At 42.9% G+C, this 11,790-nt stretch overlaps 1 protein-coding gene across 3 annotated transcripts in view; it reads right to left on the bottom strand.

Moving 5' to 3' along the window:
- Nucleotides 1-274: 274 nt before the first annotated feature.
- The window catches only part of cstf1 (cleavage stimulation factor, 3' pre-RNA, subunit 1), a 22,991-nt gene continuing 11,475 nt past the window's right edge, over nt 275-11,790 (bottom strand). The window contains exons 1-6 of one of the 3 annotated variants that reach the window (XM_034869164.1): nt 11,419-11,531; nt 10,914-11,103; nt 10,549-10,826; nt 10,270-10,463; nt 9,696-10,090; nt 275-929 (exon numbers count right to left, since the gene is read on the bottom strand). In XM_034869164.1, coding sequence (XP_034725055.1) covers nt 670-929; nt 9,696-10,090; nt 10,270-10,463; nt 10,549-10,826; nt 10,914-11,082 — 1,296 coding nt within the window. In that variant the 5' untranslated portion in view covers nt 11,083-11,103; nt 11,419-11,531 and the 3' untranslated portion in view covers nt 275-669. Of the gene's footprint in view, nt 930-9,695; nt 10,091-10,265; nt 10,464-10,548; nt 10,827-10,913; nt 11,104-11,418; nt 11,532-11,790 lie in introns of those variants that run through there. The other 2 variants (XM_034869163.1, XM_034869162.1) reach the window with 2 other exon arrangements.

Genomic DNA, 11,790 nt, shown 5'->3' with positions numbered 1-11,790 from the left:
AGTTAAACACAACAAAGTAAGTTTTAAGATCAAAATGTAACAAAACTAATAAAACATTACAAGTTCAGCCTTCATCTATGTTTTTTAGGTTTAGAAATAAAGCCAGACTTAGACAAGTGTGTATGTGTGCGTGCAACCCTGCAGGTTGCTCACTTTTTGCAGCAACAACTGTGTTCCTAAAATATCTACAGGATATTACCATAGCTGTGGTTCTGACTTCTGAAGGGGACTTTTCACCACCAAATTGAAAAAAAAAGCTTGTTACTTTTAATTTTTTTATAAAAACCTGAAGTGCAACAATAGGACTTAAACAAAATATAAAAGTGGAAAAGACAATTGGTAATGACATTGAACTGAGAAATTTGAGATGTGAGAAGGGTTTCCAAACAGTGAAAAGATTTTTAAAGGTCCAACTTTCAATTCAATAAGACAAAGGTTTAGTGTGATGTTATCAAAAAGAGAAACAGGGCTTTACTCTTAAGATGGTGCAATGACAACTCCCCCTTTTCTTACATTCTTCTAGATACTGTCCACATAAGTTCCATTGGAAATTAAAATGAAATTAAAATGAAGTGATGAGTTCACTGAGGTCATAGAGACAGCAGAGTCCAGAATGCTGTTAGCTTCTCAGAGAGGAGGCAGAGTAGACGCATGGAGGCTGGGTGTGTCTCAGTCTGTGGTGGTGCGGCGGTACCAGAAGCGTGCCCTGAAGTCGTCGCTGCAAGTCATGAAGCCGGGATTGGTGGGCGAATGGACGATGCAGCGGACGATGTTGTTGTGTCCCAGAGAGAGCAGGTTTTTCCTCTCAGCCGTGCGCGAGTCCCAGCAGCACAGGCTGATGGTGCGCTCATCTGGCAGCAGCACATAGTCTTCTGTGTGGTTGAACACACCCTGTGTCCGATGCATCTGACGGCCACTCAACCCCGCGCCTAAAACACACCAAACACGGTTTAAATCCCAACGCATGACATATTAAATAGCATCTAATGGTTATTATGGGTTGACAGAGTGGACTTATAGTGGGACAGAGAGGCTGAGTGGACTGTTCTAGTAGGACAGAGAGACTAAGTGGACTGGTTATAGTGAGAGACAGAAGACTAGTTATAGGGGGACAGAAAGACTGAGTGGACTGGTTATAGTGGGACACAGAATGAGTGCACTGGTTATAATGAGACAGAGAGTCTGACTGCACTGGTTATAGTGGGACACAGAGACTGAGTGGTCTTGTTATAGTGGGACACAGAGACTGAGTGCACTGGTTAGAGATCGCCAGTCTGACAGGCTGGCTTCATTCAACACAAAATTGGACCTAACATTATGCATATGCGGAGCAGCTCCCACTTTAAATCAATAAAACTGGCTCCACTGGCATGGCTGTCCTGCCTCCTGCTGGATGGACGTGGCGCACTAAGCGTATTGCTACATTTCTGTTTGATGATGCTTTGGTGTTGCTGATAGCATCTTGCTTTAGAAGCTCAACCCAGTTACTGATGTCTAGGGAGGAGTGAATGAGGCCTGATGAAGCTTCAGGTCTCCCTTTTGATTTGGGCTGAAGATGAAAAGCTTTGGGGCTTCAAACACAGCAAACACAGTGACATCTGGAGGCTTGTTAAATGTATAACAGCTCTTCAAGACACATCTGATTTGAAGAGTTTCAGTCGCAGACGTGCAATAAAAGTTCAACAAGCTAGTGTAGAAAATCTGCAATGCTACTGTTCACAAGTGGTGCATTAAATGTAGATAAATGAACAACTTAAACAAGCCTTTTTTTAAAAGAGTACACATTTTACTATGCCCATACCTTAATCCGCCCAATAAGTGCAGTTTAGGCTCAGTGTGATATTTCTGTTACATTTCCTATGAATCACAATGTGCATTAAATTAGACTATTCATTTCCTTTAACATGGTACCAGGTGGAAATGTAATACTTCCGTCTTTCATGTAATTTGTCATGTTTAAAAGGTATTCAGTTAGCATATTAAGGTAGTTAAGCAGCAAAACATTGACGGTTACAAAAAAAAGTCATTCTGTTTTCAAACTAAATGAAGCGCTTTCCTAAACTGATAGCAGACCATTTTATGACTAATGACACCCTTTTTATAGCTATTTTAGCTTAGCAGTTAGCAATGTTTTCTCTCTCCTCAGCTGTTGATCAGTGTGTCAAACTTAGCCATTCTTCGGCCTCCTTTGTAAGATAATCCTTAGCGATAGGGTGAGAAACTCATTCATCCGTGAGGAGCTCGGAGTAGAGCCGCTGCTCCTTTGCGTCGAAAGGAGCAAGTTGAGATGGATCGAGCATCTGTAAGGATGCCCCCTGGGCCCCTCCCTAGGGAGGTGTTCCAGGCACGTCCAGCTGGGAGGAGGCCCCGTGGAAGACCCGGGACTAGTGAAGGGATTATATCTCCAACCTGGCCTGGGAACACCTCGGAATCCCCCAGTCGGAGCTGCTAAATGTGCCTCTGAAAGGGAAGTTTGGGGTCCCCTGCTGGAGCTGCTCCCCCTGCAACCCGTTACCGGATAAGCGGACAAAGATGGCCGGATGGATGGACAGTTAGGGCTGGGCAATATATCAATACGGTCATATGAGGCTAGATATCATCTTGGATATCGTAATATGAGTGTTGTCTTTTCCAGGTTTTGGAGGCAGCAATACAGTCAAGTGATGTTATTTTCTGAACTTACCAGACTGTTCTAGCTCTTCTATTAAATATTGTATCGGTTTCCCCCTGATGCTGCCCCATCGGAGCGTAAATGTGTGTGAGTGTTTATCTGATGAGCAGGTGGCACCTTGTACGGCTGTCTTGGCCACAGTGTATGAATGTGTGTGAATGGTTCTTGTACTATGTAAAAGTGCTTTGAGTAGTTGAGACTAGAAAAAAACTTTGTAAGAACAGTCCATTTATATTTATATCCACATTTCTGATGATTATTTATCAAAACTCAAATATTTTGTGAAAGGATTTGCTATAAACTCAAATGACTGGCTCCTCTCCTGTGTGTTGCTCTTCACTCAGAAAACCAAGGTTACAGCGTAACCTAGCGATTTTTGGCATAGTTGAGACCAGTTGTTTTGTACTTAAAGTGACACTATGTAACTTTTCAATGTTTCTGAAGCTCATTTTTCATTCAGTGATCCTTTAAATGACCTGTAACAGCAAATGAGACTAAGAGTGAAAAGAACGCTGGTGCGCGATTGTGGAAGGCTTGTATCATGTGGACACGCAGACAGTGTTGTCATTACTTAGACTCCCCCATGGGAGAGACAGAAACTACGCACTATAGCTTTAACTACAATGAGAAATGTATTGGTTTTGGCAAGATAAGATTACCTGAAACATAATGAAATGATTTGGGCCCCCAGGCAAACGGCGTCTTGCTCCACTTCTCACCCTCTCTCTGCGTGGAAATGTATGTATTGGCTGCGGTAGAGGAGGAGTTTTTTTTTTTTTTTCTTTAAGTAAAACTATTAAAAGTAAAAGCTGCTGTCCCATAAGGTATTTACAGGTCAACGAACACCTCAAAAGGTCAACCCTCAAATACCCCCACACAACGGAAAATATATTAGGTTGAGCAAAAAGGTTGGAGGTCAAATGATGCTTTGCATTCTGCTGAGTACATTCTTAAGTCTGGTTTGCATTTGGAGATTTTTTTCACACAACAATGTTCATGATGCTACAAGAGTAACACGCTGCTGATAATACATCAGAATTGTGCAGACACACAACACAAAACTCTGTTCCATGCCCTCTCTTTATTATAGTCTACACACCGTTGTGATTATTCTTGTCTCATAGACAGACACACAGACACACACAGACACACACACACACACACACACACACACACACACACATTAGAGCTGGGCAACAATTACAATTTTTAATGGCGATTAATTGCATAATTTCCCCGATTAATCGCAAAATTAAATAATGAATTCAAAAGTAGTGTATATAGTGCAATTTGTTTTTTTAATGTTCTGCCATATGAACAAACGTGCCGTAACATTTGTTCTGCAAAAACTTACCAGCATTTTGTTTATAAAGTAGCAGTTAAATAAAATATTTAGTGTACATCTCAAGTTAAACATTAAGTATTTATCGTGTCAAGAGATGGATTCATCTGGTTGGAATGTGTTGCTAAGCAACTCCTTCTTATGTCCACGTTGATCTGTTGTTGCTCTAACTCTGCAGCCCTTGCTGGACTGGATTTAGAGTGCCACACAACTTTTCTGCACTTTGCAAGGACACTGTTAAACGTGCTGTTACGCAGAGACACTGAGGGACACTGTCCAACGCGCTGTAAAGCAGAGACACTGTGACAGGACGCTGGACACCGTGCGCAAAGCAGGGGACATGATCAGAAGGCAGAAGGCTCGCAGCAGCAATCAGATTTTGTATCTATTCGTACTACCTGGGCTAACTGCGGGGACCTTATTTGACACATTCCACTGCTGTGCAACTTCAATAAAGTGTCCAGCGCGCACATGTTGTAGCGTGGTCGCTTTTGCAGTCCTTTCCTTTTCAAACAACTTGTGTATTCTTCTTGTGATGGTGCGTCTTGAGGGAATCTCATACCTGCCGTCAATGCGATTCTCAGACCGATGTCCTCTACTGGGCCTGCAGTCTGTGGCTGTCCACGTTGCTATGGTATTTGTTAGCATCTCTTTCCTTTGTTTATCTTTACCTCCCCGCGCTACATCTAACGTAGCCTGTCAAAGCCTCGCGCCACTGTGTGCTTCGTGGAATGATTTGCTGACATCAACTGTCAAGGTGACATTTCAGACTGGAAGTACTCCAGTGATAAGAAAATTCAACTTTGCAGTATTTACAAAGCCTGTGAGCAACAAACTTTTACAATAATAAAAAAATAATAAAAACTGCGCTAAGGCGCGATAAAAAAATTGTCAGGGCTAATTAATTAAGTAGTTAACGCGCCCAGCCCTAATATATATATATATATATATATATACACACACACACACACACACACACACACACACATACATACATAGAAAATAAGTGTTTGAACACCCTTCTATTTTACAAGTTCTCCCACTTAAAAAAAAATCCAGAAATCACAATGTATGATTTTTTAAACTATTTATATTTGTATGATACAGCTGCAAATAAGTATTTGAACATCTGTCTATCAGCTAGAATTCTGACCCTCAAAGACCTGCTAGTTTGCCTCCAAAATGTCCACCTCCAATCCATTTATTATCCTAAATTAAATGAGCCTGTTTGAAGTTGTTAGCTGCATTACCTGTCATCACCTGTCCACTCCATACCATCAGTAAGAATCCAACTACTAACATGGCCAAGACCAAAGAGCTGTCCAAAGACACTCCATGTTGGGGTCCAGCTCTCCCCAAACCATCTCGATTGGGTTCAGGTCCGGTGACTGTGGAGGCACTGTGTGCATGCAGCCTGTTGCAGTTGCTGCGTCTTTTCATTTTCTTACTTTAACTTTTTAACAGTCTTTCTGTTTCTTTTCAACAGTCTTTTTGTTTCTTACGTGTGTGATTCCTAGACTCTAAATCACAACTTTACTACACTCTCTTATATCATGCGAGTCGGGAGAGTTTTGGAAAGCCACTGCACCGTTGCGCAGCAAATTCATGACCGCTTTGTTTACACCCGGGACCAGGTGATTGTGCTGAAGGCGAACAAGGCGCCGTCTTGGGCGTCACAGACATCACCACTAAAATCTGGAGGAGGACATGTCGAGGATGCAGAGTTGGAATGAAACGGCGAGGGAAGAGAGAGGGGTCAAGGCATTTAAACAGTGTCTCCCCTCTCTCATCATGGGCAATGTGAGGTCACTGGCTAATAAGATGGACGAGCTAACCTCGTTAGTCCGGAGTCAGAGGGAATACCGGGAGTGTAGCTTAATGTGCTTTACAGAGACTTGGCTACACTCAGATATTCCCGACCACAACGTCTCCATCAACGTCTTTCAGACTGTTTGGGCAGTCAGGGACTGCACCTGGAGCAGTAAGCTAAAAGGGGGGGTTGTTAACAACAGATGGTGTAATCCCGTACACATTACGGTTAAACACCGTATCTGTAGCCCGAACATTGAACTATTTGCTGTGGGACTCCGGACATATTATTTGCCATGGGAAATCTCACATGCCATCGCCGTTGCGGTTTACATTCCGCCCTCTGCCAACCCACCGTCGGCATGTAATGTCACCCACACCGCCATTGTTGAACTCCAGACTCAACACCCAAGTGCCCTCATAGTGATCTCGGGTGACTTCAACCACCTCACCATGACCACCACATTAACTAACTTCACCCAGTATGTGAGCTGCCATTCTATTCAATTTCAATTTTATTTATAGTATCAATTCATAACAAGAGTTATCTCGAGACACTTCACAGAGTATGTCTACAACACACTCCATAATTTACAAGGACCCCACAGTTCCTCCAGAGCAAGCAACAGTGGCGAGGAAAAAACTAGAGAGGAGAGGACCCTGGAACTGCTATATGCTAAGGTCAGGGACGCATACGGCTCTTCCCCCCCTCCCCCCACTAGGCAGATCCGACCACATCAACCCCTGCTATGTGCCTCTGGTAAAAAGGCATCCTGTGACCTCAAGGACAGTGAGGAGATGGTCATGGGGAGGCCTATGAGACACTTCAGGGATGTTTTGAGGTGACAGAATGGGATGCACTCTGTGAGCCACATGGAGAGGACATAGATGGGCTGACTGAGTGTATCTCAGACTACATAAACTTCTGTGTGGACTGCACTGTCCAAGCACAGTCTGTTTAGTGTTAACCAAACAACAAACCGTGGGTAACAAAGGACATCAAGAACATCCTGAATATAAAAAGGAGGGCTGTCAAAGCTAGGAATAGGGAGAAGGTGAGGGCCATTCAGGGGGATCTGAAGGTAAAGATCAGGGTGGCTAAGGAGAAGTACAGGAGGAAGCTGGAGCATAAACTGTTCGTTACCAGATTTGATGCTCCTGCTCATCCCCTCATTAACACAACTGCTGTCTCACCTCCAACCCCTCTACTCCCCCTTCCCCCCCCTCACTGTCCCTTGCCCTTCTCCCTGGAGATCCCTACCACCCCCTCCTCTAGGCCTCAGGTTAACACCTATCTCCTCCTCCCCCTACCCCACCTGTGACCTCTGCTGCGCCCCATGGTCAGACCTGTTGAGGGTGGAGCTAGACTCTCTGTCAGTGGTGTCAGAGAGGAGGATGCTGTCCCAACTACATGCCATCTTGGACAATGTCTTGCACCCACTCCATGGCTTACTGCTCATTCACAGGAGCACGTTAAGTGACAGACTCATTCTCCCAAAATGCACCACAGGAAGTCATTCCTGCCTGTGGCCATCAAACTTTAAAACTCCTCGCTTTAACTGTCCGACTTTAACTTTAACTGCCCAGACACTTAGAGAGGTTGAAACGGGACAATATTATCGGTTTTGTGCAATAACACTGGCCTGAAATACGTGAAATACTCAACTGCAACTATTATTATTATTATTTTTCACCATTGCAACTCCTTAATTATGTTAATTATGTAAATACCGTATCATAAAATTCCCTTAACTATGTAAATACCGTACATATCCACAATCCTTATATTTATTTATATTTTTACTCTATTTACTATAGTATATTTTACTATTTGTGCAACTGCAACACAGAGTTTCCCATCGGGGGTCAATAAAGTATTTCTGATTCTGATTCTAATTGCTTCTTGGTCAAATAGCACTTACACAGCTTGAAGGTGTGTTTGGGGTCATTGTCCTGTTGAAAAATAAATGATGGTCCAACTAAACGCAACCTGGATGGCATGCCGATGCAGGATGCTGTGGTAGTCATGCTGGTTCAGTATGCCTTCAATTTAGAAACCCCAACATTGTCACCAGCAAAGCATCCCCACACCATCACACCTCCTCCTCCATGCTTCATTGTGGGAACCAGGCATGTAGAATCCATCCAGTCACCTTTTCTCCGTCCCGCAAAGACACTGGGGTTGGAACCAAAGATCTCAAACTTGGACTTATCAGACCAAAGCCCAGATTTCCACTGGTCCACTGTTAACTTGTGATTTCTGAGGCTGGTGACTCAGAGGAACTTAGCTTCAACAGCAGAGGTGACTCTTCGTCTACCTTTCCTGGGGCGGTCCTCATGTGAGCCAGTTTTGTTGTAGCGCTTGATGTTATTTTGCGACTGCACTGACTGACCGTCATTTCTTTAAGTAATGATGGCCATTTGTTTCCCTTTACTTAGCTGATTGGTTCTTGCCATGATATGAATTCTAATTCCATTACCAAGGCAAGAAATTCCACTAATTAACCCTGACAAGGCACACCTGTGAAGTAAAATCCCTTTCAGGCGACTACCTCATGAAGCTCATTGAGAGAACACCAAGGGTTTGCAGTGCTATCAAAAAAGCAAAAGGTGGCTACTTTGAATAAACTAGAATATAAGACATGTTTTCAGTTATTTCACACTTTTTTGTTAAGTACATAATTCCATATGTGTTCATTCATAGCATTGATGCCTTCAGTGATAATCTACAATGTAAATAGTCATGAAAATAAAGAAAACGCATTGAATGAGAAGGTGGTTCCAAACTTTTGGCCTGTATGTATGTATGTATGTATGTATGTATGTATGTATGTATGTATGTATGTATGTATGTATATATATATTTGAATTTACTAGGTTTGTATACTTTTGTATGCTGGGCATCTAAAAAACCTTTTTTCAGGAAAAATAAAGCTTGATCTTGTCTTAACTGGAGCTGTCAACCATTTTTGTTACAAAGGCCGTTAGCCAATTTATCAATGTTAGGCCTGTAACAAATATTACATCACTGTCTAATTGTCACTTTTCTTTAAATAATGGCAGTGTCTTTGTTGAACCGCAATTAATTGCTAACACGAGCTAAGGTCTTAAAGCGTATGATTTTGTTTAGATATGCCAAATTGTAGTTGGTGGCACTTGGCCCTTTACACGTTCAGAGCAAAAGGGGGGGGGGATACAGTTAAAAAAGGTTTTATCCTAAAGAGGCGAGGTTTACTTTATAGACTGTTCTTGTGTTATATTATTTGGGTGACATGACCGTGATACAACTAAACATGCATCCTGGGATACATTCAAAACTTTGTTTTGTTTAATCATAACTAAATAACTAATTTAAAATTTGACTTAAAAAGACAATTATATTGTTAATCGCCTTTATTTCCGAGACAGAATCACTTAAAATCCCTTTTAATAGTACTGCAATGTTTGGAATTGTTCCAGCTCTAAATCAATTTTAAAAACATTGTATTTATTAGGATGAATGACAGCGATTGTGGAACTAAGGTATGATTTGTCGTCATTGGGACTGCCCAAAAAGTTACCGCCTGTATTTGACAATGTACTACTATTCAAAATTTATATTCATTTTTAACATAGGTATGATTTTTTTTTTTTTTTTTTTAAACGTATGTGCAAAGTGAATCACAGTTGGATGGAACAAGAACAGAGCCAAACTAATCGTATCATACCAGCTTTGAGTCACAGAGACCACGTACTAAGACACTTATTCAATTAGATGAAAGTCACAAAAAAAACAAGGTCAGCTTCTACAAACTGCCCTGGCGTGTCAAATATAAAGCATTGTAAAACACGACACTCCTCCCTGTATGAATCTGCACTGACCCACAACCTTACCTGTGTACTTGACCAGTGTCCGACCGGTAGAGATCTCCCACAGTTTGACCACCGAGTCTTTGCCACTGGAGAGGATGTACTTGGAGTTCTTTGAGAAGATGGCGGAGCACACCTCGGCTCCGTCATGGGCCTTTTCAAAGGTGGAAACGCAGCGGTTGGAGACGCCGTCCCAAAGCTTGATACTGCCATCCTTGCTGCAGGTGACGTAGCTGTTGGCGGTGGGGTTGTAGCTGACCCCGCTGATGGTGTCTGTGTGTTGGTCCAGCGGGTTACAGGACACAAAGCACTGAAAGGTATTGGCGTCGTAGAGGCGAACAGTGGGGTGCTGCGTTCCCACTAGCAGAAAGTCCCCTGATGGGTGGAACGAGATTGAACGCAACATCTCTGCTTCCTGTTGGGAAATAGATGGAAATTGGCTTGGATTACAAAAGAATCGTAGTCAGCACAGTGTAACGAAATTGAAATGTTGCAAATTTCCCTGCACTGTAATGTAGGAAACTTGGTCTATCCACTTCCAACCAAACAATTATTATTTTCCAAATCAGAGAAGCTCTGTGCACAAAATCTGACCTGTATATATTTAAATGCTCTTTTTGCAGAGGGCTTCGAGTAGTCAAACAGTTTGAGTGTGTAGTCTCTGGAGCCAGAAGCTAGAATCTGTTCAGTGGGATGGAAGGCGAGGCAGGTGACTTCGTCCACGTGGTCATACAGTGTTCGAATCACAGGGTGATTCTCCATGTTTTGCTGCGCTGTCTCATTCATCATCACCTGACATATAAAAGACACACACATAAAGTAGTAAAGATAAAGCTGTTGGATTGAAAATGTGAGTTCACTCTGATCTCAACCTCACCTCAATAGGCATAGCACTCTTGGCCAGCATGCGTTCAGTATCTAGGATCTTGATGGAAGCGTCGGCAGAGCCAGTAGCAATCAGCTGGCCATCCCGACTGTATGAAGCCACACGACATGGACCCTTATGGGATGTCACATAGCAAGTCTCATACTCTGATGCCTCCGGAGACATGGTCTGGACATCGGCATCAAATTCCATATCAATTCCCACACCAGGTGCCACTGTATCTGAACGCCCAATGGCATACTGGACTGCGCTATCATCATTCTCCATCCCTGAAAAAGGTTGTAGATGACTCAATCAGGGCCTGTTGACCCATCACACATAGCTCGAACATCAGACATAGAGGAAACAAGTGGTACCTGTTTTTGCCAGCTGCATCAGCTGCTCTGAGGGCGACACTACATTCTGTGGTTTGACCTCGTTGATGAGGCTGTTGGCGATGCTGGTGTATCCGTCGTAGAGAAGCTGGCTGATGATCAGCTTGTACAGGTGCTGTCGGTCCTTCAAAGTCGGTTTGGGACGAAACATGGTGTGTACCAACTTAGCCGGCTGAAACAACAGACAATGTCGTCACATGATGAGTTATCTCTGCGTCACAAGATGTTACTGACGTTTACAACACACTCCGTTAGCTGGGACTAACGTTGTAACAAATGGATGGAAACGGGCAACTTGTTCCCAGGCTTAGCAGTGCTGCTAATTATGTTAGCTTTGTTGCTACATTCTAGACAAAGCATAGACAACAGAAGTGCCGCCAGATTTAAACCGCGAACTGGCCTGACGTCTTTAATGTGCAACAACAGCATCACGGCCGTTTTAGGACACGAGATGAATATCACATTTTAAAACATTAAAATATCATACCCTCTTCAAACTCTATGGCGCTCCTCGACCCAAACGTGCCTTACGCTCTACGTATTTGCGTCCAACGTCACAGCACTCTTGCCTTCCTCTTCTTTGAGCTTTATTGGCGGTTGGTGCATTACCGCCACCAACTGGTATGGAGTGTGGATCAGAATATCTCATATTCCAATATGTCTTTTCGGACACATTCATTTGTCTAAGATAGGCTACTGAAATATGCACTCAATAGCACTCGTACCTTGAGCTCTTTTGTAGAATAACTATTAGATCACTTTCATTTATGTTAAGCTGTGAATCACATGAATTTTTCCTTCCTTCCATGCTCTCTGGTTTATTCCTGCCCTGAGTAAACACATATACATATATTATCAC

Source organism: Etheostoma cragini, chromosome 4 (assembly GCF_013103735.1).
Source record: "Etheostoma cragini isolate CJK2018 chromosome 4, CSU_Ecrag_1.0, whole genome shotgun sequence".
NCBI classification, from domain to species: domain Eukaryota; kingdom Metazoa; phylum Chordata; class Actinopteri; order Perciformes; family Percidae; genus Etheostoma; species Etheostoma cragini.
This window is presented reverse-complemented; position numbering and strand designations above follow the sequence as displayed.